The 26357-nt window shown below is 32.2% G+C and overlaps 1 protein-coding gene across 3 annotated transcripts; it reads left to right on the top strand.

Annotated features, from left to right (window-relative positions):
• Positions 1-896: 896 nt before the first annotated feature.
• Positions 897-23268, top strand: LOC113857364 (phospholipid-transporting ATPase 3-like). Of its 3 annotated transcripts, XM_027489145.1 has the most exons (27): positions 897-1359; positions 5105-5170; positions 5614-5675; positions 7803-7884; positions 8236-8346; positions 9446-9523; positions 9618-9714; positions 10713-10819; positions 11013-11078; positions 11926-12047; positions 12629-12719; positions 12812-12889; positions 12974-13090; positions 16866-17012; positions 17102-17206; positions 17709-17851; positions 18818-18919; positions 19015-19078; positions 19166-19378; positions 20087-20252; positions 20365-20444; positions 20534-20773; positions 20990-21211; positions 21298-21465; positions 21567-21929; positions 22017-22123; positions 22635-23268. In XM_027489145.1, exons 1-27 carry the CDS (start codon positions 1189-1191, stop codon positions 22942-22944), a joined length of 3678 nt encoding a protein of 1225 aa, XP_027344946.1. In that variant the 5' UTR covers positions 897-1188; the 3' UTR covers positions 22945-23268. The 3 variants fall into 3 exon arrangements, with proteins under 3 accessions (XP_027344946.1, XP_027344947.1, XP_027344948.1); XM_027489146.1 differs by lacking the exon at positions 5105-5170 and having other exon boundaries at positions 937-1359; XM_027489147.1 differs by lacking the exon at positions 12974-13090 and having other exon boundaries at positions 937-1359; positions 22635-23266.
• The last annotated feature ends 3089 nt before the right edge of the window (positions 23269-26357 follow it).

The raw sequence follows: 26357 nt of genomic DNA, 5'->3' as shown, positions 1-26357 counted from the left end.
TGATCATTATAAATAAAGATTAAGTCTATGTTAGCAATATTATTTATAATGAATCAGTTATAATAAATTATATAATTTTTTTATATATATTTATATATGAGATAAGATCTTTTTACACTAATATAAGTTTAAAAACTTTTACACTTACTCTGAGTCTTTCATATTAAATTTGACAGGTTATAATTTATTATTTTACTGACTTGTTAGATTTAAGTTAAGTTAAATAAAATGCTCAAATTAAATTTAAGAGTTTTTAAATTCCTTCTTTTTTATACTAAATATTTATCAGGTGAAATTACTAAGAAGGAAGGTAGTTTTTCTTTCTTTAACGAGGAGGTACCCTGAATCCAAAATCTCCTTGACAAAACGCGTTGGCTAAGCAAAATAATAATCATCAGCCACCCTCCAATTCCACAGAAGGATCTAATATAATACTAATCATTTTAAATTTTGAAAACTTCTCCAAGGAATGGGTCAAGGAAGCTTGAAAAAACAATTGAAAACAATACTAATCTTTGGAGTGGAACCTGCTTCCTAAGAAACTGGCCAAGGGTATGATGGACTTTGCGCTTAGATAAATCATAAAAGTGAATGAAATAACTTAGAATTTGATTGATTTACCATTCTTGGATTGAGAACCGATTTTGGAAACGAAAAACGAAAATCAGTAAATATAGTACTACAATTTACGAAGCACGTTTATTGATAGTGTTTTCTTATTATTTATTTTTGTGTTTATGTTGGTATCGATTCCAACAATCACACAAACAAGCTCTTAAGACAATATCAATCTGATTTAAAAAAGATCCCAAAATATTTATGCAATTTAATAAAAATATTAAGATACTATGCAGTAATTTTTTAATTTTAAAGAAGAGGACGTGTGAATGTGATGCACACCAATAAGGGAATTTAGCGTGACAAGACCAGAGAGAATTTAGCACTCCTGCTAACGGGAACGCGGGTACCGAGAAAGGAAAGTAAAATCTAAAATAGAAGGAAAGGGCAAAATCGTCAAAACAGGAAAAGGGGGGGTTGAATCTCTTGGTTTCAGCGTTGTTGGAAAGAACACGAACCCAAGTAGCGCCTGCGTCTCAGCGTCCGAGTTTTTTCATTCGTGTTTGAAAGCAATTGGTTGATTCGCAGAGAAAGAGAAAGAGAAGAAGCGATCGCATGAAAAATTGAACGATGAAGGGATGGGATGGGATTCAATCTTCTCTCTCTTCTGGATCGAGTTCCACGTTGAACCATCGAGTCCAGTCTCAAACGATTCGACTCGGGCGAGTCCAGCCTCAGGCCCCAACTTACCGCACCATCTTCTGCAACGATCGCGATGCCAATTTTCCCATCCGGTTCAAGGTTCCTTCATATTTCTCTTCGATTGTGTTTCCTTGTTACGTGTAACTTCCCTGATTGTTTTATTATTATTATTATTATTATTATTCGTGTTTGTGTTTTGTGGTTAATTGATGTTGTGGATTGATTATGTAAACGTGGAGGATATTTCAGTGTTTGTTTGAGTAAGCTTGTTAATTGTGGAAGGCAGGGTTAGTGATTCGTTTATTGATGCTTTGTTAATGTATGATTAGAATAAAGATCGAAGGTTAGTTCAGCTTTGGTGAGTAGAGGTGTCTGTGAAACAAGTTCTCTTTGATTGATCCTCAAAATGGTTGAAGAATTTCTGTGTAAGTATTTTGCAGTTCGAAACATTAAATGAACTAATATGTTGTTTTTACTGGATTTATTAATCGTAATAAGATGGTCTAATGAAACCTATAGGGATTGCTTGAAGAATTCCTTTCTAGTCACTTAAGAAGAGAGAGTGACATTCATCCACATGTAGGATAAGCATTTCAAATTGAAACCAAATAGAATAATAAATTAATAAGAAATAGAACTAAGGATTAAGGGATTTTGGAATTTTCCTTTCTCTTGAAAGAGAAGTGTAAATGTTTAATGTTTTGATTATGAGATGATATAAGGTTCAGGTAGGACCGTACGAGTCTTCTTTGCCTTTCAAGTTTTTATGAAGGATAAATTACTTTTCAAGTAAATTTCTCTTCCTATACAACAATAGGATTAATAATGACAGCATTTGAGGAAAAAACTGGGCCACACCTATTTTAGAGAAGATGGAAGCAGCTTGTCTTAGGTGGTTTGTGCATGTGTGAAGAAAACTTGTATAAGCCCTAGTGGAGAAAGTGGATCAGATGAAAGGTTTCCCCCCTATTGCTGCAAGCGAAGCAATTAAGAAGGATTTAGAGGTTGTCTATACTCTATAGATATGTTTTATTCTTGTAGCCAACTTCACCAACTGCAAAAACATATGGTTGTTGTTGTAAATTACTTTTTCCTTGTATTTTGCATCTCTAATTTATTTTAGAAACATAAACAAAAAGTGCTGCAACAAGTTCCATTGTGCCACCAGTTTCAACGGATTCTGAGTCATTTCCTTGTGGGTATTTTGTTCACATATATAGCTCCTATTTCATGCTCAGAAATTGCGTTATTTATGCTGAGGGTAAAAACATGATTATTTTATGGAAGTCATCTGAAGGTTCATTTTGGTCCAAAGTTTCAATCATTTGAATTGAAGGTTCAAATTCAAACACACCAAATAAATGTGTTCAAATCTTGTGTTTTCTCACAACATATAAGCTTGAACAAGGGTAGTGTTAGAATATGTATAAAATCTCATAGTATCATTACTGTAGAGATTCAAATATTTTAGTGTTGTAGATGGACTTTTAGGATTAGGACTGATCTCAATATTTTGTCATATTTCCTGATTTGTTTCAATGTTTAATTACCATTAAGAGTCTAGAATTAATATTATAAATTGGGATTAGCATTGTGTATTTTGTTACAAATCATTACACACCATATATCAATTTTATTCTTTTATTGCTCAGTGTTTAATGTCTTTTTCCTTCTTTTCTCAAATCCCTACAATTTCAAACAATGTATCTAATCCTACAATTTCAGAATGGTATGGTTGGTGATTCTGTATATTTAGTCTTTCTTGTGGCCCACATTTCATCCATTTCTACCTTTATCATCTGTGGTTAGAATTGTTAGATTAAGCTACCTGATCTTCTTTGGAACTTTCTCTTGGCTTGGATGTTTGGCTTCCTTGGGCTGTTGTTTTTCCATGTTTGGTAGTCAAATTTGATTTGCTTTGCTTCTCTTCATCAGACGTAGTCTGGCCCTTATCTGTGTCACAGATGAAATCTGGCCCTAACTTCATCCCAAATGTAGTCTGCGGCTCTTCCCCCCCCCTTCCCTCCCTCCCTCAATGTAGTCTGGCCTTCCACTCGTATCACATGCATTCTGTTCCTTCCTCCAGTCCCAGATGCTTTGACTCCATCTCCTGCCAATGTGTAATATTTTCAAATTTCAATGCTTTTCCTTTTAGTGTGATTAATTGTAATTAATTGGTACAAGCTTGAAGCATACTAAAGTTTAGCTTGACAGAGTGTTAGAATATCTAGAATGTATCTCATGATATCATTGTTATATCTTGGAATATTTTAGAGTATCTTAGGGCTTGTTTACTTTGAGAAAATGTTTTTAGTTTTTGTTACTTGTTTTTATTTTTAATTACAAAATGTCACCTTGTTTTTATGGCGTCTTTTTTTTTTTTTTAAATTTGTATATGCATAGTAAAAAATATTAATTAAAATATGTTGCTAGTGTAAACTCTTTTATATTGTCATTCAATTAATAGTTAAATATGACTAAAACTTCAAATTAGTTCTTGAAAAATAGAGTCTCTTTCAATTTGGTTTTTGAGAAGAGAAATATTAAAATTAATTCCTGAATGTATGGTCTATCATTAATTTTAGTCCATTAATTAAAATCCATAAACTGAATCTCACTCACATGATTATGTAACATGATAAGTGCAATACAACATATTAATATATTTCTAATTATGCCAATTAAGAATTTTATGTCACAAGGTTAAACACTTCATTTTTATTCAACATATAAGAATGTGCAAGGAAACGAAGTGTTTTTAGGTCACCTTATGTTGTACATGCTTTATTAGCATAGTTAGAGATACTTTAGTATGTCATATTGCATTTAATACGCTTCATCATCATTTTTGTGAGATCATTTTTGTGAGAGTTAACTAATGAATTCTAATAGAAGGATTAAAATGAATGGCAAACCACACTTAAATGATTTTAATATTCCCTTCTGTCAGTGACCATTTGTAGGACTGTAGGTTTTCATAACATGGGGAGGGGAGTTGAAGGTTCAGCAGCACCAAATAGTTGCACACTTGCACTCTTCAAATTTTCTCAGCATTTAAAATTGAGCAAGGATAGGAATAGCCATTGACCACATTTTGGAACTTTTTGTAGCATTTTCTCTGGATAAAAGTTACGGTTTTTGTTTTAATAATAGAAGAGAGTAATTTACTTTCATATACATGAAATAAAAATGGAAAGAAAATCATTATATTTATTCAAAAGTTGGTAAGAAATGATAGTATATTTATGACATTATAAAATGAGATATGCATTGTGGAGTAGACATACAAATGTTTGATTGTGAATACCTGAAAAAATTTTTAGAAGTGTTGAATTGATATGAAAGAGGTTCAAATCTTTTGAAGCATAAAATATAGGTTATTGGTGGGTGAAATTTTATTTTTGAAGATAATACAATATGGTTTCTTCCAGTTTGGATCTTTGAGATTATCTAGGATAGAAAAAATTATATAAAAAGATTGTGATGTCTGCCATTGCCATGGGTCAGACATTTAAAAATAAGAGTTTAGCTATTAATGTTTCCTCTTTTATACATTAGCTTTAAACATGCATGTCGGTTGCCTTTACTGCTTTAGTGAAGGAAGTCATTGTGCAGTTTTCCTTATGGTTAATTGATCAATAGGAAAGCAGATTGATTCTTTTTTCCTGTTTTTCCCCTTGTATTTCTGCTGTTATAGATACACCTTGAGAAAATTTGTTCATTTAATGTTTGCATGCTTCCAGAAATCAGGGATTTCATTTTCATTGAGATATTATATAATGTGACATACATAAATTTAGTAAAATTTTATTTGGTTTTGATTTGTTACTATCCATTATGTTAGGGAAATTCAATATCAACTACAAAGTACAACTTCTTAACCTTTTTCCCAAAAGGATTATTTGAACAGGTAAGTTACTCTTAAGTTTTTTGTTTTGAAGAGCAAGTGAGATGCATTTGATTTGTTGTCAAAATTGAGTTTTTTCTTACCCCATGATTTGTTGAATTTTCTGGAAACTATATTCTTAAGTATTTTTTCTTACCCCATACTTTTTATCATTTTTTATCTTCTTAAATTAGCATTCTTGTCTTCACTACTGGTACAAATTCATGGGGGTGGAGTCAAATGGCTTTTGGATTTATTCGTAGACAAAGAAAATTTCAAATTGGTGTGCTCTTAAGTATTTGATGTTAAAGCAACACCTACTCAAATTTGTTTGCCAGTATTTTTTTGTGAATTCCTATATTGTTAATTGAAGATAAACATGTTTGTAAATGATCGGGACTATCCTTTGCCACATTATCTATATTTTTATGTTACTTAGAAGATAGAAATTCCTGTTTGTCCTGCAGTTCAGACGGGTGGCTAATCTCTACTTTCTTACAATCTCAATTTTGTCAACCACGCCAATTAGGTATGTATATGCTCGTGAACTTCACAGTTAGAAGATTATTTTGCTACTTGCTTGCATTATTGTGATAAGTGAGCAATGAGTACTCACCGAAGGGGAACAATGCAATCCTATTTTTTCACCAAAATTTATCTTCTTCAATTGACTCCTATCTACTTCAATTAGGTGCTTTTTATTAGAGTGATTATTTGTATGGATAAGATGTATTAGTATTACAGCTGCATTGGATCTTAATCTTCATCCTAAATCTTGATATGGAAATTTATATTTCAATTTCATACTGCATGCATGGTTGATATAGGAAAGTGGAGGGTTTAGGTTTACGGTAATTTGGAAGCCATGTGAAGGGTTTAATCCTTTAGGGGTCAAGCTGGTGGTTATTAAAAATCTGTGAACAGTACCTGTGAGGCTATGATACTAGAATTTGGGGTTGTGGAAAATTAAGCAAGAGACAGCTATTGGGTTTTGGTGCTTCATTTGTTTTTAAGTTTTTGATTGTTTGAATTTCTCTTCAATGCATGATGTCTGCTTGAGTATTCTGGTTGATCAAGTGTTAAGTTTATAGAAATTACTGAAATGCTATCTATATGAAGATCCTTTTAGTGTGGTGTTGAATTTCTAACAATTTCTTTAAGAATTTTATTTTGTTTTAATGTAATTTTCTCATTCAATTTATTGTTCTCAGCACACCACCTTAACAAAATCAAACAAGAGAATTGAAGGGGAAAAATGGTAGTAGAATGAAAAAATAAATATGTAATTCAATGCAAACATTAATCATAGTTATCAATAGTGGGCTATAGCAGCACTATAGCAGAATAGTGGAGCGGAGCAGCCATAGGCAGCTATAAAATTTGAATAGCAAAGCAGTTTTGAATGGCGGTTGTAGACTTGCAGTGGCCAAAATAGCAGCCATAGTGTTGCTATAGCGGTGCTGGAGTGAAACTTTTAAAAAATAAATCATTTTTGCTCTAAAAAGCACTGCGTTGGGGGACTTTTTTTTACTTTTATTGTTATTTACTTGTATATTTTACCTTAGAACTATGACTTCTTATTTTCAAATTATGAATATGTCATGGATTTTGAGGTTTTTTAAAAATCTTTTAGCATATATATATATATATAATTTCTAAATAGTTGTCATTCCGCTATGCCCTATCTCATAATAGCATTTTTGGCGTTGGCCACTACGTGCTACTATTTGAGATTGATAACTACAACATTAATGACTATCTTAAATTGATCTCTAAAAGATAAGGAGTCCTTCAATTTGGTCCTTTGAAAGAATAAAATATCAAAATTACTTGATAAAGGTGTGGTTTGTCATTCACTCTAACAAAAATGGTAATGTTGCATGTTAAATGCAATGTGACAAACTAATGTGTCTCTATGCCAATTAAGAATATTACAACATAAGTTGATTAAAATAAACACTTTATTTTCGTGCACATTCTTAATGAAGTGTTATATGAGAACGAGGGACAAAAATGAAGTGTTTTTTTAGTTACTTTATGTTGTAATGTAACATTCTTAATTGACATAGTTAGAAACATATTAACATGTCACATTGTGCTTAATATATTATATCATTATCTTTGTGAGAAAGGATTAACTAATTCTAACAGAGAGATTAAAATGAATGACCTATTACATAGTTATGAACTAATTTTAATACTTTCTTCTTTTATGAATCAAATTGAAAAACTTTTTTATTTTTTGGGGACCAATTTGAGGTTTTAGTCAAACATTAATAGACCAACATGTAAACACTGAGTTACAATTTATAGCTACTTTCAAGGAGAAGCAAACCTCCAAAGGGAATCAATTGACTAAATTTAAGTTGATTGACTTAACACTTAACTGCATAACTTTCTATTACTGAAGTCCTAATCTAACAAAATTCTATCTCATTCATCAATAAGATAATTACTTCTTACTCCTATCGTTACAGTGAACTTCTAATCAAATTGCTATAGTTTCATTGATCTTATTCTTGGACTTGCATTATGCTTTGCTTTCCTGCATTGTTATCAGTGATATGTACTTATATACTGTGCTTTTCATATATACTTTGTGGCTAATTTTATGTTTTTATATAGACTAAGTCTTATTTATTTTCTGATATTGTAGTCCTGTGTCTCCAATAACTAACGTGCTTCCTCTATCTCTGGTGCTTCTTGTCTCTCTTATTAAGGAAGCTTTTGAGGACTGGGTAAGAATATTTTTTTCTCTCCTTGCACATGGTTTTCTTTATGATGTGTTTTACTTAAAATTTTAAGGGCATAGGGATTCGAGTTTCATCATTCAGATATAAATTTTATGGGAAATTCTGGCAGGGGATGTTGTAGGAGAATTTTTATTCTACTTTGTGCTTACAAATTTGTCAAACATTATACATATTTTGCTTACAACATGTGGTTATGTTCTCCTTATTTTATTTTTCTCAATCCAATCCTTAATTGGAAATTGTCCACAGTTTCTGAGTTTGGATTGTGGCAGTAGATTTGTATGTGTATTCCTCTTATTAATTTCCTGTTTTCTCCCTTTAAATTGTGTATAACAGAAGCGTTTTCAAAATGACATGGCCATAAACAATAATATGATAGATGTTTTGCAAGATCAGAAGTGGGAGTCTATACCCTGGAAAAAATTGCAGGTTGGCGACATTGTCAAGGTGAGCATTATATGGTTCTGCGCTAGATTTAATTGATGCCTCTATGTTTTGAACTAGTACTTACATGGAAGAAGATCTATAATGTGTATTGATTTTCTGGTTTTAAACTTCCGTAGGATGGTGGTTATCATGTTGTGACTGTGGGCTACAATCTTTCCTTGTATATGTTCAAAATATGCTCTTCTATCCCATATATATCTCATTACTGATATAGTGAGTTAAAATCTCACGTTGGCTAGGTTTATGGCCAAAGTACTCATGATGAGTTGGGAAATCCTCCCCCTTACGCTGACTTTTAGGTTGGGTTAGGCCCAATTCATTATTAATGGTAATATGGTAATTAGAGTCTATCTAGTCATGATGTTGGACCACCCATAGATGTTTAGTCCTGCAAACTTCATGCTCCACATGTTCAATCTTAGATGAGGGAGGTGTGTGATAAGATTCCATAGTGGCTACGGTGCCATGTACTCCTTGTTATAAGTTGAGCAGAATTCTCCCCTTGAAGCTATTTTGTTTTCAATTTTAATTGGTAAAAACCTTTTTATCACACTGATTCATTTCTCTATAACAACAGTTTTCCAATTTTGAATTCTACTATATTAAGTATTAATGTTTTACCTGTGTACCCTTTGTTTATTTCTGTTTAGTCTCATAATGTTGCAACAGATATATTTTTCTTATGTTTGCTAAATTTGCTCACATCTTCCATTAATTGTCTTATTTATTAGATGTTAAGCACAAAAAATTCATTTTTGTTTTCGTTTCCTAAATATAGCTGGTTGAGATGGGTATTTTTCTTTCTCGCTAGTTTTTTTTTTTATGTATTTTTATTTTATTTTTGAGCTACTGAGGTGTATTTTTTCTATTTTTTTATCCATTAGTCGGAGGAGAGTGTGTAGGGAAGTCATCAATTCTTGTTACAGATCTATTTTCCTTCATCAATATGTGATTTTACTTGTTATTTGTTAGTTTGGTTTGCAGATGTGAGTAATATATAGACCCATGGGTTTTGTATTCCTGGGCTGATTCTGATGGTTTCATTGCAGGTGTTGCTATTTAATTGCAATACTTACTATTAAGTTCTTCTTTGTTGCAGGTTAACCAGGATGGATTCTTTCCAGCAGATCTGCTTTTCTTGGCTAGTACTAATGCAGATGGTGTCTGCTACATTGAGGTTTATTTATTTATATTTTTCAGTCTGGTGTGGGTGCTTTCTTGATGTTCTTTAGCAGTGTTTTCAGCTTATTCACCTTGGGTTTGGGTGACAGACTGCTAATTTGGATGGGGAAACCAATTTGAAGATTAGGAAAGGATTGGAAAAGACTTGGGATTACCTGACTCCAGAGAAGGCATCTGAGTTTAAAGGTTTATATTTGTTTGTTAATTTACCTATAAGTCTACAGTTTCTGTAACCTTTGTTTCATTTGCTTAGACTGATCTTATATGTGTGCATTTGCTGTTCAAGTTCTAGGAAACTTGATGATTACTTTTCAGCCAATGATTTTTAATCTGGTTTTCTTTTAAACTTTAATAGTAAAAAAAATTGTGGCAGTGTCATAATTTTGTGAGTGATGGGTGCTAGGATTCATATTTAATCAATTCATTATGTATGTTATGATGCACTGGTACTACATGCCTTGATTTCTCTGAGATGTAATTCTACTTCTAATTTAATATGTATGACTACAAAAATGTAAATCATCTTTTCAATTGGCATCCTCTTCTGTGTATAGGGGTTTAGTTGGTGAAATTGTATATAAGTATCTTATGTTGTAGTTACTTGATAATGCACTTACTGTTGAATTCTCATTGTTTTATTCCAATTTTGTTGTTTATCTTCCATCCCTGAAAGTTATTACAAATTTATAATCTCTTTTTGAATTTGTGTATTCAAATGTTCATTTTCACATTAACCACTCTCCAGCATCAGATCAGTTGTGAATTCAAGCTGAGTAAAAGTATTATAAAATTGTGTAATTGATTGTGTCATATATCCTACTGGCTGAATCTTCCTAATAGATGGAACTGTTCAATTTTAGGACTACTAGATTTGATGGGAGAATCTAGGAAGATACTAGTAAATTTATGTTCATCATATATTGATGTATTACATGTGTGGTTAATTGTACCAGTAGTGTGTTTTCTTTAATAAAAAATTCCTAAATTATAAATTGCCTTAATAGAAATTTTTTTGTCTCTTTGAAACGATTTTCTTAATTTTAATTTTTTAGGGCATATTATTCTGAAGTCTATGCAAGACTTGTTTATTATCAGGTTGATAAATGTCAATTCTAATGATTATTGCAAAATTTGATTTCTTCCTTATTTCTTCTACATTTTCACAATTTGTTTTCTCTGTCCAGGTGAAATTCAATGTGAACAACCAAACAATTCATTGTATACCTTCACCGGAAATCTTATAATTCAAAAGCAAACCCTGCCTCTCAGTCCAAATCAAATTTTGTTGCGAGTATGTTATGCTCCCCCACTTTTAATGCTTTTTCGAGTACTTTTTGATAGGAGTTAGTAGAGTGCTTTTTCTTTTTTGTATTGATTTGAAACATCATATCTTGCTCTGTACCATCAATAGACATTGATATTTTTGTTTACTTACTTTTTGTCAAACTAAATTTGCTTTGACTTAGAGTGTCCTGTCATTTCAGGGTTGCAGTCTCAGGAATACAGAGTATATTGTTGGGGTGGTTATATTTACAGGACATGAAACAAAGGTACGCTGTTATAAAATGGTGCCTAGTGATAATACCTTCATCAATTTTGTAATTTGCAGCCCTTGGCCTGCATCTGTTTAAAAGATGTGTAATGGTAGTAATGAATTGATTGTTGGAAAGTTACTGGGGACAAACTGATATTGTTTAGCACTTGCTATGCTACACTTGTTTCAAATTTTTAATTTTAGTATGATACCTAGCAATCCTTGGGCCACAGGGATATGGAAATAAAAGAAAAAAAATGAATTTCCTGTTTATTTTTACTGTCTTTCCTTAACAAAATATTGTAAAAAGGAAACAAAATGATAACAAGGTGACCCTTTTGTTATAATCAATGATAACATATCAACTGAAAATGAAAATAGAAAACTAATCATCCTCAAAAAATGCCATTGTTATGTACAAGTTTTCCTTGGATTGTTCATTGATATTCTGTTATTTCTTATTCAAAATTTTGAACATAGGAAACTGAATGAAAGCAAGGTAGCATGTTTGTAATTATAAATGAAAACATAAACAAACCAAACACACTAAAGATGTAACCACTACTTATGGGTTGTATTTTCACTTTAGTATAGTACCTTACTTGATCTGTCGGTTTTGAATGTGATGATGATTGCTGTCATGTCTGTCTGAGTTATTTTGTATAAGTGATTTAGTTCTTGAACTGAGCTGTGTGAATTAACTTGTTTTGTTTATCCTTGACTTTTGGGGGATATTTTGTTTATCCAATGTCTATCCTTGACTTTTGGGGGATATTTTGTTTTGTTCACCTTCTTGTTGCTTAATATTTTCCTACTGTAATTGTCCATGGATATGTTTCACAGACATTGGAATAACATTGCAGGTGATGATGAATGCCATGAATGTTCCTTCCAAAAGAAGTACATTGGAGAGGAAGCTTGACAAACTCATACTCACTCTATTTGCCACTCTATTCATGATGTGTTTCATTGGAGCCATAGGCAGGTGCGTTAAACATTTGAGTTTGCTGGTTGGTTTTCTTTAAACTCTGCATTAGATTTAATGGTTTTAATTCTGTTGTTAACTTGTTATCAATGCTAGGTTTTGTTATTGTTAAGAAACTTGAGCCTAACTCACTTCCAAAAGCTAGCTTATACCCTAAGACCTTATAAGGAGTATTTTGCCGATGTGGGACAACTTAACACTAGTGTGTTTTTAGGGTCAAATCAATAATACTAGTGTTTTTATTGGAAACATGCTCCTCAATCTTTAGTTTAAGATTGAAAATAAGTTATAGTGTCGAGTCTGCCATGGGTAAAAGTTTGATTTAAAAAATTGTAATACGGCACAAGTTTTTTTATTAAAAAAAAGGTAATAATGATTAGTCTTTTCTAACTATAAAGTTTAATCAGAAACAGTTATTACAGAGTTGGAAATTGAGGACCATATCCTTTTCTTATGTTTTTTTAATAAAATAATGATGATATTTTGGAAAAATAAAATTGTGACCAAATGAGGTAATCCCCCTTATTTATAGAAGTGTAGATTATTTCTGAATGATATTCTTGCATTTGTGCAAACTGCAGTGCAATCTTCGTAAACAAAAAATATTTTTACTTACATCTTGATTCGTCGGAGGAGGGCTCGGCACAGTTCAACCCAAAAAACAGATTTTTGGTACTGTGTGCTTACCTAATCAAGATGAATAGCCACCTCTTTTCTCTCTCTTTCTTAAATTATTAGTGTTAATTCTATGTCTGTGTTGTCAGGTTTTTCTCCTAACTATGTTTACCCTTATCACACTATACTCAACGATCATCCCCATCTCACTTTATGTGTCCATAGAGGTTTGTGTCTGTTATTTATTTATGCCTTAAAAATGCCCATGTTTTCTTGAAGGAAAATGTGATTTATTTTGGTTATTGTATCAGATGATAAAATTTATTCAGTCAACTCAATTTATCAACAAGGACTTGTGCATGTACCATACTGAAACCAATACACCTGCATTGGCAAGAACTTCAAATCTGAATGAAGAACTTGGGCAGGTATGTTACTGCCTCAATTTATGCTTGACAGAAAAACAGTTTACTACTGATGAAGAAGTAAGAAAGTGAAAGAGAGACTGCATGACATGTTAAATGGAAGAGGAATCTAAAGTAAAGAAATAAAAGAAAGGTTTCTAAAATGATAAGATGGTCCTTCTAAGGAAACCCAGAATGGAAGTTACTTTCTAAAATGATTAATCATTCTTCTAGTATCTTTAACTATCTTCGGTGGTTAGGATAATTGCACTTTCTCACCTGTGCCCCTGGCCTTTCCTCCATTCTCCTCAACCATTTTGTTTATTGTTTTAAATTATAAATGAAATAAATATGATGTAATGTATTGTCTTGTGGAAGTACATGTATTTTTGGTAGTGTATGATTGATATAACTATTAATGTTTTGATGTGTTTCAGTATTTCTTTTTGTGTCAACTTTTTGAGTTATACAGTGTCACAACTTGTGCCTTGGACATGGCAGTTCATAGACTAATAACTCATGCTCATTAGCCTGGCAAGCTTGAAGATAAGATTCGACTAAAAGCAAATCAAATTAATCATGGGTATACCGAAAGTTTAACAGAATCTGCCCCTAAATATTGAGCAAAACCACATTTTATATTTAACATGTGTTAAGTAACCCCTATTAGTAGTTAGTTAGGAAATGTTAGTTAGGGAATCAGTAGTTAGTTGCCACATAAGTTACTTAGCTTGAATTAGTTAGTAGTTGGGAAGGTTGAAATTTTAGAAGAAATAAAGCATATTTCCCCACTAAATAAGAGGCAGAGAGAGGGATCATCTTGTCAATTGTAAGAGTTAGGGCCTTTAGCTTGGGACAAGCAGTCTCTTGAAGAACTGCAGTGTTCTGTCCTTATAATTGAGGTTCATCCCTAATTATTCTTAAGAAGATACTCAGTTTCTATAACTAGTATCAAAGCTCCAATCTTGGAGCAGTGAGTATCGAATCTTGAAGATGATTCCAAGGTTTGATTTGAAGGAAGCCTATTGGTGACTGATCGATGTAGATATGTATTTTGATGAGAAAAGAATACTAGAAGGGAAAAAGTTACTGTGGGTTGGGTTAGCTATGGAAGTTGGGAAGTGCTTACATGGTGGTATTGCTGGAAAGCAAGCAATCAAGATGCAACATGGTGGGATTTTGTGAAGGCAATGCTCAAGCAATTTCAGCCTGAACATGACCTAGATCTACTAGTTTGGGTTGAAGATGAAGGGTTCTTTGGTGCACGAAAGCTGAAAATTTTAAAGTTTGGACAGCAAAGAACAAACAGCTTGGAGGCCAGAAACAAACACTGAAAAAACAGTAACTGTCTGAGGAGAAGAACAAGAATCATGGATTGTGGTTACAAGAAATCTTGGAACTAGATATAAACAAAAGAGGAAAAAATCCAAAGGGAATAAGTTCATATTTTGGACTAAGAACTAGAATTGGGAAAATTCAAAGGATTTGAAAAAGAGTTGAAACAAAGAGATCAGAGGATTCTCATCTTGGTCTGAAAAGACATTTATTTTTGAGAAGGAAGGCCAATGTATGAGATGTGAAGAAAGGAACCAAATAGGTCATCATATGTGCAGTGAAGATAAGGGAATGGATGACTACAATCAAGTTATAGAAAATAGGCTATGAGAAGATTGGTTAGCTCGCCCCCAGTATCATCCTCCAATCTGTCTATGACAGCCATGGAGGTTTTGAATAGTTCAGTCAGCTCACTAGTCATGCTCAAATTGCCAAAAAGGACTTTGTGTATGTTGACTTGGATAGAAAGCCAAAGAGGTTCTAACAGCAAAACTAGAAGCAGCCAAAAGCAGCAGCAGCACAAGCCATCAAGGGAAAGAGTGCATTTCTCATATTACAGGCTTACAGCTCATGATTTGCAATTGTATGCAGCAGTGCAGTCCAGGGAATATGAGGTTTTCATTACAACTATTGCAGCTGTGATGGTGGTCTATTTCATAGCCAAAAATATGGAAGAAAAAAGAGCACTAGAGGAGCATGGGAATACTTATATATTCCAGGAGGAGTGAGCTATTTTTGAGTTTTAGGGTGTTGTTGGCTTGATCATCATGCTTCAATTAGTTGGAACTCCAATAGAATTTTATTTGCAGCTGCCACAGCTATTCACCTTGAGGACAAGGTGAAACTTTAGGGAGAAAGTATTGTTAGGTAACACTCATTAGTTGTTAGTTATGATATGTTAGTTAGTGACTCACTAGTTACAATATATTAGTTAGTTAGCTTGAATTAGTTTGTAGTTGGGCAGGTTGAGATTGTAGGAAAAATAAGACACATTGTCCCTAGATATAAGAGGGAGGTAAAGAGAGAAATCATCTCATCAATTTTATGGGAGTTAGAGCCTTCGGCTTGGGAGGAACAGTCCCTTGAAAAACTGTACTATTATGTCATTGTAATCGGGTTCATCTCTAATTATTCTTAAGAAGATACCCAATTTCAATCAACATGTCCAATAGCATATATTCAAGTATCCAAAACTAGCTATCATCCAAAATTCACTTCTTATATGCCAAATAAATAAATTCATTTTAGTGGAGATGAGAATGTTGCATTAGATGATTGGTTCCACTAAGCTAGCTGTATAGGAATAGGAAAGAATGCATTTAAGTAAAATTTGGAGGAGCACTTATTGTAGAGAAGATAGTAGAAACTCAACTAAGGTGGTTTTGGTTTGGGCAGGTGTAAAGAAAACTTGTAGAGGTCCCAATATGGAAAACTATTGGAAAATCAATTAAAAAGGATTTGGAGATTTAACAGTTTGTTATACACGATTTATGATAAGCTATTGCGATATTGTTTAAGAGACTAATTGTAGACAATCAGTTTAGTTTTATGTAAGGAAGGAAGGTCTACAACATAAGCTATATAAGGAGTTTGATAGAAAGGTATAGCAGAGAAGAGACTCACATATGATTTTTATTCACTTGGGGGAAGTACATATTTGTGTGCCAAGATAAATGCAGTGGAAGATTTTGAAATTGTGAGACTTATATTTGAGTTATACAACATGTACAAGGGGTTAATTACAAGTGTGAGAACTTTGGGAGACATGATTAACAATTTTCTTACAAGGCTGGTTTATATTAAGTTTCATCCTTGAGTCCTTACTTATTTAACTAGTCTTAGATTTACTTACAAGAGATATACAACAGGTTGTCCCTAAATGTATACCTTTTGTAGATGAGATAGTCTTAGATGTACTTACAAGAGATATAAAAAAGATTATCCCTAAGTGTTGGTTGATCTATAGACCAAACAAGCCCCAATGAGGTAGCTGAATCAGTAGGAAAGAATGTACTTAACAAGGAAATTGCTTGGATGATTTGAGAGCTTCCTGGACCTTTCTCAACCACTCACTGTTACAGAAACTCTGCCCCTTCTTTCTTACTCCTTTCCTATTTAAGGATCTCAAGTTCTCAACTAAATAATAACTACCTACTAGTTACAATAGCTAGGTAGTTACAACAGTTTTAATACACTTTAACACATAGGGTGTTACAACAGTTTCAGGGGTTTTGATCCCGTGTTCCTGTTATTTTTCCTCTCATAAACCCTTGTAATAGTGGGTGGGTAGCTATCAAAAAATGGAGGGAAAAATGGATGAAGATGAAAGGAAGACGAAAGAAGAGGCCTTTGACCTATTGAAATTGGGAGTTAAAGTTGCTGTATTATTTCCTTCTTTTATTTTTTTGTTTTTGCTTAATTGAAACAATGTTTTTCATGCAGTTTTACTTTCTGATTTGATTAGGTGGAGTACATTTTCTCTGACAAAACTGGAACTCTAACAAGAAATTTAATGGAGTTCTTCAAGTGTTCAATTGGAGGAGAGGTCTATGGCAATGGTGTGACTGAAATTGAGAGAGGATTAGCAGAGCGCAATGGCATGAAGATTGAGGTGATGCATATATGCATTGTGTGAAAGTAGTTTATCTATAATAAAGATTGTGGCTATAACATAGTGTTATTTGACTTATTTCTCTACAGGAAAATAGATCTCCCAATGCAGTGCTTGAGAGGGGTTTTAATTTTGATGATCCTAGGCTGATGAGAGGAGCTTGGAGGAATGAGCCAAATCCTGATGTCTGCAAGGTAAATAACTTCACATTACTTTGAATCATGGCAGCAGTCTGTTTATTCTTTCAACTCAGTTTTGGGTTTCTTTATTCACAAATTTGTTCCTTGCTGACTAAAAAGGTTCTTATATATATCCCATATTCTAATTCCATATGATCTACTATAGCTATGTCATGTATAATTTTTAAAACATACTATTTCTCATGTTTGTGTCATGTTGACATATGCATGTCTTGTGTCTTGTATCCACACTTCCTAGGTAATAATCGGCTCTTATATTTATGAACCTAATTTTCAAGCCCAGTTGGCATAGTCTAGATTTTTCATTTTGGAACGGAAGTTGATTCATATTGCTTAATTATGTTTCTCATTTAGTATATATTGTCTATTAGGTGAGCACTTAAGTTGCGTTTTTTACAATATTCTCATGCTATGAATTCAGCAGCTGCAGTTTGGACCATGGTTTTTAGTATGTTATGTATGACAAAGTAATATTCCTCTGTTTTTTCTAATGTAGGAATTCTTCAGATGCCTTGCTATATGCCACACTGTATTGCCTGAGGGTGAGGAGTCCCCAGAAAAGATCAGATATCAAGCTGCATCACCTGATGAGGCTGCTTTGGTTATTGCTGCAAAAAACTTTGGTTTCTTTTTCTACAGGTTCAAAGTTCAAACTTCTTGATAATGTTCCAATTATATGCATAAAAAGCACCTATGTAGGGGAAGGGGGTAGGTGGCATGGTAACTATTAAACCTCTGTTAAGGAACAGCAACAAGAGAGAGAGAAGAATGACAGAATTTGATAGAATCTGAGATTTTTCATTATTATCTGATACAATATGATGCTATACATACTGAGAGCCAATCACTAACTAGTTAACAGAACAGAAGGCTAACCTCCTCTCAGTTACAGCTGTTATAACAGAATTTAGAAACTAGATGCTCACTTAGCAGTTTACAAGTCTAACTCTGACAATCTCCAACATTGACATCACAACCAAGTCTTAAAGAATTGGGCCTGTGCCAACTGAACTACAACCTAGTTGGTGTATCCCCATTTTAAGAGGATGAAGAGATCTTTTGTCCAAGTTTTCTGTCTCAACCTGTACAATAGATTTTTGCTAATCTTGTCACAACCTATTTAGTTGGGCAAATACTTCATTGTGGGACTCAAATTTGACATTGTTACACTGTTCTTCCAGTTTAGTTATTCATATGCTGCACAAATCAAATGGTTCATGAATTTTCCATTGAAGAAAGTCAACATATAGAAGCGTTATTATTAGGTTAACAAGTCTTAATTTTAGGCTTGTTATTGGAGAAATGAAGTGAACATTCCATGATATGTCATACTTCTATTAATTAAAATAATAAAATTTCTTAAATTCAAACAAAAGAAATAAAAAATAGAAATCAATGGGTGTGTATCCATCTTACACACTGAAGAAGTCTGGTCTGAGTTGAACTATTATTTCAAAAGTGAAGCGGCAGCATGAGTGCATGAGTTCTTTATGATGCTAAATATGCCTTCTCATTCCTGCTTCTACTGCTGCTTTGTCAATAGAACTGTTTAGATTATTAGGTAATTTCAGTTTGAGTTGATGCAAATCACTATGAATCTGTCAGACGCACACCTACAATGATATATGTTCGTGAATCCCATGTTGAGAAGATGGGCAAAATTCAAGATGTATCTTATGAGATATTAAATGTGCTTGAGTTTAATAGGTACCGTCCCCCCTACTGATAAACTACTTTTATTTTAAGGTTTTAACTTTTAACATTTTCTTTGATCATACTTGTAATCTTTGTTCCATTATTAGTACGAGGAAGCGCCAGTCTGTTGTATGTCGTTATCCAGATGGGAGGCTTGTACTATACTGTAAGGTAATTGTTTCTTGAGGTTCTCCAATGGATTAAAATGTTCATGGATTTGGCTAGGATGACATCTTCTGCGGAAATTGGTTTTCACAGGGTGCTGATTCCGTAATCTACGAGAGACTGGCTGATGTTAATAATAATATCAAGAAAGTCACTAGGGAGCATTTAGAACAATTTGGATCTTCTGGACTGCGTACATTATGCCTAGCCTACAAAGAATTGCATCCTGATGTTTATGAAAGCTGGAATGAGAAGTTTATCCAGGCCAAGTCTTCTCTAAATGATCGTGAAAAGAAGTTAGACGAGGTTCAGTTTATTTTACTGGCATCAAACAATTTATATTTTTTAGAATAGATTACCCAGATAACTAATTAAATTTCACACAAAAAAAGTTTTGCCGATAATTTCTCTGTAAAAGTTTGAAAATGGCCCTGTGCTTCCTCAAGGCACTTATTTAGCTAGTTTCTAAAACTCAAATCTTGCAATTTCCATTGCAATTAAAAGAACTGAAAAACATTAAACTATGACAGTCTGAAAATTTAAGAATACATCATCAAATATAGAAGCTAAAAATTCCATCTTTAATTTTCTGAAGTGATAATAACTTGTTTCATCTCATTGAATGATAAATTAAATGCTGCAACCAGAGGATGGGAGCTGCTGATATAATGATTAGAGAAACAATTATGCTATTTTTATTATTCTAAGCTCTACACTTTGCAATCTATTTCTTGGCAATGGTTTCTATTAGAACTGTCATTATTGTAGTCATTGTCAGTATGTTATAACAGTCTAATGTAATAGAATTAGTTTCTTACCTTTCTGATATTCTAATAGTTTCCTTTCGGGAACTTCTTACTATGAGAAACTAGAATAATCTAGTCACTGTTCAAGTCAAAATCTATGCATTAAAATCTCAAAAATTAACTTGAGTGCAGAATGTTTGGATTTCACTGTATAAAATTAATAATGTGAATTGTTCTATTTATACTGATGCCTCTAGAAATAATACAGGTGGCAGAACTTATTGAAAATGATCTCATTTTAATTGGTAGCACGGCCATAGAAGACAAGCTTCAAGAGGGAGTACCAGGTTGCATAGAGACTCTTCAAAGAGCTGGTATTAAAATTTGGGTTCTCACGGGAGACAAAATTGAAACAGCAATAAACATAGCATATGGTGAGTCTGCTTCAAATTAGATCTTTCTTTTTTTCTTTTAACTCTTATCTTATTCTGAACCAAAAGTTTAGCTGCTATCATTTTATATCTTATTTCTATCCTCTTGCTGCAGCATGCAACTTAATAAATAATGAGATGAAGCAATTTGTAATTAGTTCAGAAACAGATGCAATTAGAGAAGTTGAAGACAGGGTAAGCTGGACTTTTTGTTCTCTCATATTTTGCTCATAGTTCTTAGTGTATTTGGCTGTAATAGTTGCATTTTTTTATAATTTATGTAGGGTGACCAAGTGGAAATTGCACGGTTTATTAAAGAAGAAGTGAAAAAAGAGTTGAAGAAATGCCTTGAAGAAGCTGAGAGCTATTTTCACTCCGTCTCTGGACCAAAGTTAGCACTTGTAATTGATGGAAAATGTCTAATGTATGCCTTGGATCCAAGTTTAAGAGTGATGTTACTGAATCTAAGTTTGAATTGTCATGCTGTTGTTTGCTGCCGGGTCTCTCCTTTACAGAAAGCGCAGGTTAAGCTCATGCTTTGTGTCAATAACTTTTTAATTGACTTATTGCTGTTACTCATTATTATTGTTTATATGTTGAGTTTATGTTGTCAAGGAAGCTAATTTTAATTCAAATTTGGGCCTAGTTTGTAAGAGTGGTTGAAGTAACATCCTATGGAAATGTGGTGTTGTTTGGCTCATGCAATTACATGATTATTTGTTCACTGTCTCTGCATACAGGTCACCAGTATGGTCAAGAAAGGTGCACGGAAAATAACACTAAGTATTGGTGATGGAGCCAATGATGTTAGCATGATTCAAGCTGCTCATGTTGGTGTTGGCATAAGTGGGTTGGAGGGAATGCAAGCGGTGATGGCCAGTGATTTTGCCATTGCACAGTTTCGTTACCTTACAGATTTGCTTCTTGTTCATGGCCGATGGTCATATTTGCGAATATGCAAGGTGTCATGTTTATATAAACTGCAGAGTGTATACTTCTGTGTTGCTTCCTAATTTTTATAACAAGCATGAAAAATTGGTTTTTGCAGGTTGTGCTGTACTTCTTTTACAAGAATCTCACATTTACTCTTACTCAATTTTGGTTTACATTTCAAACTGGGTTTTCTGGTCAGAGATTCTATGATGATTGGTTTCAGTCTTTATATAATGTTATCTTCACAGCACTGCCTGTAATCATTGTTGGACTCTTTGACAAGGTAGGATATTCAATCCAGCAGTTTCGTTGGGCTTTACTTTTTACATTACAATTTTTCTCCATGGATAGCATGTTTTGATTAGTTACTTGTGCCTTTACCAGGATGTCAGTTCATCTCTGTCCAAGAAGTATCCTGAACTATATATGGAGGGTATAAGAAATGTTTTCTTCAAATGGAAAGTTGTGGCCATATGGGCCTTCTTTTCTGTATACCAGTCTCTAATATTCTTCTATTTTGTGAGTACGTCAAATTTAAGTGCTAAAAACTCAGCAGGAAAGATATTTGGACTTTGGGATGTCAGTACAATGGCCTTCACATGTGTTGTAATAACCGTCAACTTGCGACTTATTATGATTTGCAATTCGATCACTAGATGGCACTATATTAGTGTTGGTGGAAGTATATTAGCCTGGTTTATTTTTATTTTTATATATTCAGGGATTTCCACTCCTTATGATCGTCAGGTGAATTCCCTCTCTGACTCTGTTGGACAATTTCCTTATGACCATTAAGAAGGCTGTTAACTTGAGTTCGTTTTTATTTTTCTGCAGGAGAATATTTATTTTGTCATATATGTCTTGATGAGTACACTCTACTTCTACCTCATGCTACTACTAGTTCCCGTTGCTGCTCTTTTCTGTGATTTTGTTTACCAAGGGTAATGTTCAGATTTGAAGAACTCCTGTATTTTGTTTATGAATGATACGGATGAAGATGACAGTATGATGTTGGGTCTGCATAAGATTAAGATACACTATGATACTTTTTCGTTGGCAGTTTTACATTTACATTCACACGAAACCTAATTCTATTTAAATATCAAAGTTTAGCCATGCTCAGGAAATCAAACTGTTAATACAGTAAAAACAGTCTGAGTTTCAAGAGATGATATTTTTTCACGAAGTAATCGTTTCTGTTGCATCATCTCTCACGGTATTCAATATTTTGGCATTTCAACCATGGACATTTTTTTTATGGAAAGGTGAACGAAGTGAATTTAAGTGAGTATCCTGTGTTACTCATGTATGATTGAGACAGATAGCTTTAGTGCATTTAAAATAGTTGACATTTAGTAACTATATTCCTTTATGGATTGTTAGTCTGTGTTCCTGCCACCAATTTTTTGGGGAACCTTCGGGTTTTGTTCATTTTGCTTCTTTTGGTTACAGGGTTCAAAGATGGTTCTTCCCCTATGATTATCAGATTATTCAAGAAATGCATAGACATGAGCTAGATAGCACTGGTAGGGCACAGCTACTGGAGATAGGGAACCAGCTTTCGCCAGCTGAGGCAAGGAGCTATGCTATATCACAACTCCCACGTGAGCTATCAAAGCACACTGGGTTTGCATTTGATTCACCTGGGTATGAGTCTTTTTTCGCTGCACAGCTCGGTGTATATGCCCCACCAAGGGCATGGGATGTTGCAAGACGAGCTAGCATGATGAAAGCACGGCCGAAGATTGGGCAGCGTAAGTAATTGGAGTAGGATGATTGTACATTAGTTTTGGTTTTCCAGTTTGAGAGCCAGCCTAGGAATTCTGTAAAATTAGAATGTGCCATATTAAATATTTAGTGATTTTCATTTAGGATATATTCTGCTTCTCTTTGGGGAATTGGAGCAGGTTTCAGGATTGTTATAGATGTACATTCCAGGATATACATCAATTCATATAGTCATTTTTGTGAAATGTAGAGGATGTGCCATTCTTTTAGTTGATTCGAGGAGTTCAATACCCTTATTTGTATTAGATTTATTGACTAAATTTTGGATATCTGCAATCTCGAACTGTTGACATTCCCGCAAACTTGTTTCTGATAGCCTTTCCTTTCGCATATTTTGTACTAATACATAATTATTTCTTAACAAATACTTAAAAGACCAGTTGAATTAACATTTTAATCAGTAATTATAGGAGTTAAAATTAAGTAATAAAATTAATCAAATTTTTATTACAAGTTAAAAATTAACTTTTGTTTTCTGTATTTTTTTAATAAATTTTTATTTAAATTCTTAAAATTTAAGTAAGTTATTTTTTCTTAATAAATTTAATAAAATTGAGTCTGTAAAATGAATCAAACTTTTTTTTTATATTTAAATTAAAATAATTTATATGCAAATTTGTAAAATAAGACAATTTGAATTTTTAATTAATGTTTATTATTTTTTAATTTATGTAGAAGTTTTATTTTATTTATTATTTTGTGTAAATAGTTATTAAAAAAGCTTATTCAACTTAATAATACTTAATAAATGTTGAATTTTGATAATTCAATAGTTAAAGTAAAAGGTTTTACATAAAGTCAAGTTTATAAAAGAATATAAATAAAAAATTAAGAGTTTGTCACAATTTTTTTTAACCTTTAATATATATTTTAAAATTATAAGTTAATATTGATTATAAAATTATACATTAATGAATATTCGCTTTATTTAAACTTTAATACTATTGTCTAATAAAAAATATTTTTAATTCTTAAAAATAAAATAATGTTTTAAAGAAAGAAGTATTCACATCATAACTAATAATCTTGATTTATATGTTATAAGATAAAGCATGTGAATTTTATATTAGTTTCATAAATAAAAAACTAGTTCTCACATTTTGAATTTAATTTAAATAGCTGATATTGGATTGATTTTTTACACTGCTATCTAATTATGCATTGTCATATCAGTAAAAAAAATTATTTGTTTAATAAATAATATAAAAATTATTGTACGATTTGTTCTAATTTATTCTAGCTACATTATATCTTATGCATGCAAATTATTTTATATTTTTTAAATCATATATTTTCTTACATTTTCTTATTTTTAATAATTTAAAAATATTTTTTAAAATTCACTTAATAATAAATAATAATAATGCATTCATTGCTCTATCATATTTGAATTACAAAATCATATAGTAGAACTCTTTTCTATTATGCATTTAAAAAAATAAAAAATAAAATATCTTTTTTAACATCATTTTAACACCTTCAAAGTTTTTTCCTTTTAAATATCTTTTAAAAATATTTTAGATTCAAATTTTCTTCTCATACCTTCCAAAAATGTTTAATTTTTTAAATTTATAACGTTAAAAAGGTTTAATTTTTAAGAATTATAACTTATTTTTATTATAACAGCTAAAGATATGCAGAAGCCGAATAAAAGCTTGGTGAACTCAACTATTTTTAAAAACTATTTTTTGTTTCTTTCATGTTTCTTTTATTTTCAAAATATGTTAAAAATATAAAACAAAATTACAAATCATTCACTATTTTAGATAAATCACTTCTTCAAAATAATAAATGAAAAAATAAAATTTACAATGAGATAAATAATTTATTTTTTTACAATTAATTAATCTAACAAATTCTAATTGACTTTCAAATTTAAATATGATTAAATAGACTAATTTTTAAGTTTTTTAAGATTACTCAAAAGTCTTGATGATTACTCTTTTTCTTTTTCTTATCTTTCCTTCCCTTTTTGATTTGTAATTTCTTTTTTATTGTAATTCTAATCAAGAAAATAAGTTTAAATGACAACCTCAAGTATTTATATTTCTTACTGTGTAAAGTTGCTTTTGCGTTTCATTCAAAATAGACCTAATTGATGAAAAGAAGAAAAAGTATACAATATGTTTGTCCATTGTGATACCACCATGTGTCTGTTTTTACTTTAACCATATCATTGTTAGGGACTAAAAACAAAAAATAATGACTAAAACAAAAACTTTGACAAAATATAAAGACCAAAACATATTTAAGCCAAAAAATATTAACCAATTACTAATGTAGGATATACATGACAAGCAATTTACTAGAATGGATAAAATGAAGTGTACGAATTGCAAAACTCATGTTAATCATACGCCATTTTAGGAGTTGACACGTGACAATGTAGGATAGTAACTCTCATTTGACATGTGTCATTGCTGCATTAGTGGCTCATCTTAGAGAGGTGTACTTAGGAACATTGTATCATGTGTCACTGCGGGCTATGCTACTTATCTTGAATAGGCATCACATATGCAGATCGTGATACTTGTCAGAGATGAAAGTGTTGCTCCAATTAACTGGTTTTATTTTTAAACTTATGTTGATATTTATTATTATTATTTTAGATGTACAATTTTTTTTTTATCATTTTTAGTTAACACGATCAAATATTATTTTATGTAGTTTTTTAATTAGGTAAATTAACTTATTTGAATAGCTTAACTGTAATATTCTTTATTTATTTAAATAATTTTTTTTAACTATATATATAGTTGAGTGTGATAGTCATTATAAATAAAGTAAGTAAGAGCTACCACAACACCATGAATACACCTACAAACACCTTGAACACCTCTTCTACCGAAACTTCCTCTATTCTCTTAAACTCTCCTATCTCCTTACCTAAAGACTGTATCAGAACTGCTTCTGATAAAATAGAAAATTTGATAGAATACACCTATGTTCCTGAAGATGCTCAGATTCAGGAATCCATAGCTCCTCTTTTAAGCCCTTACAATGTTTTCAGGAGACATAAATCTTGGACCAACAAAGTTAATGCTTTGATCCTCAAAAAACAATCTCCCATAAAAGAATATGTCCAATCCACCAGAATGGACCAGTGTGAAATTCCTGCTACAAAGGAAGAGAGATACATCAATCTAGAAATCCCTAAAACTTTCATAGACCATTGGAAGGTTGAGGGATACACTGCCCTTCATTTTGGAGCAATAAGATTAGTCCTATCTCTTCATGGTAGGAAAAATCTTCCAGTGACTGCTAGAATCACTCTTCTTGATTCTACTTATATTCACTATGAACATGCTGTCATAGCAACTCTATTGACCACTCTTCATGCTGGAAGTGCGGTCCTCACGATCTTTCCAAATTATAATGTCTAATTAA

This window comes from Abrus precatorius, unplaced genomic scaffold (assembly GCF_003935025.1).
Source record: "Abrus precatorius isolate BTA unplaced genomic scaffold, Abrus_2018 Scaffold2, whole genome shotgun sequence".
Taxonomy (NCBI): Eukaryota; Viridiplantae; Streptophyta; class Magnoliopsida; order Fabales; family Fabaceae; genus Abrus; species Abrus precatorius.
The sequence above is the reverse complement of the archived record's forward strand: the minus strand, read 5'-3'. Positions and strand labels throughout refer to the sequence as shown.

Coding starts and splice junctions, on each gene's coding strand:
- LOC113857364 (XM_027489145.1), top strand. CDS start 1,189: ATGAAGGGATGGGATGGGATTCAATCTTCTCTCTCTTCTGGATCGAGT. Junction 9,524..9,617: donor ATGGTGTCTGCTACATTGAG/GTTTATTTATTT, acceptor TTTGGGTGACAG/ACTGCTAATTTGGATGGGGA. Junction 17,852..18,817: donor TTTGGTTTCTTTTTCTACAG/GTTCAAAGTTCA, acceptor TGAATCTGTCAG/ACGCACACCTACAATGATAT.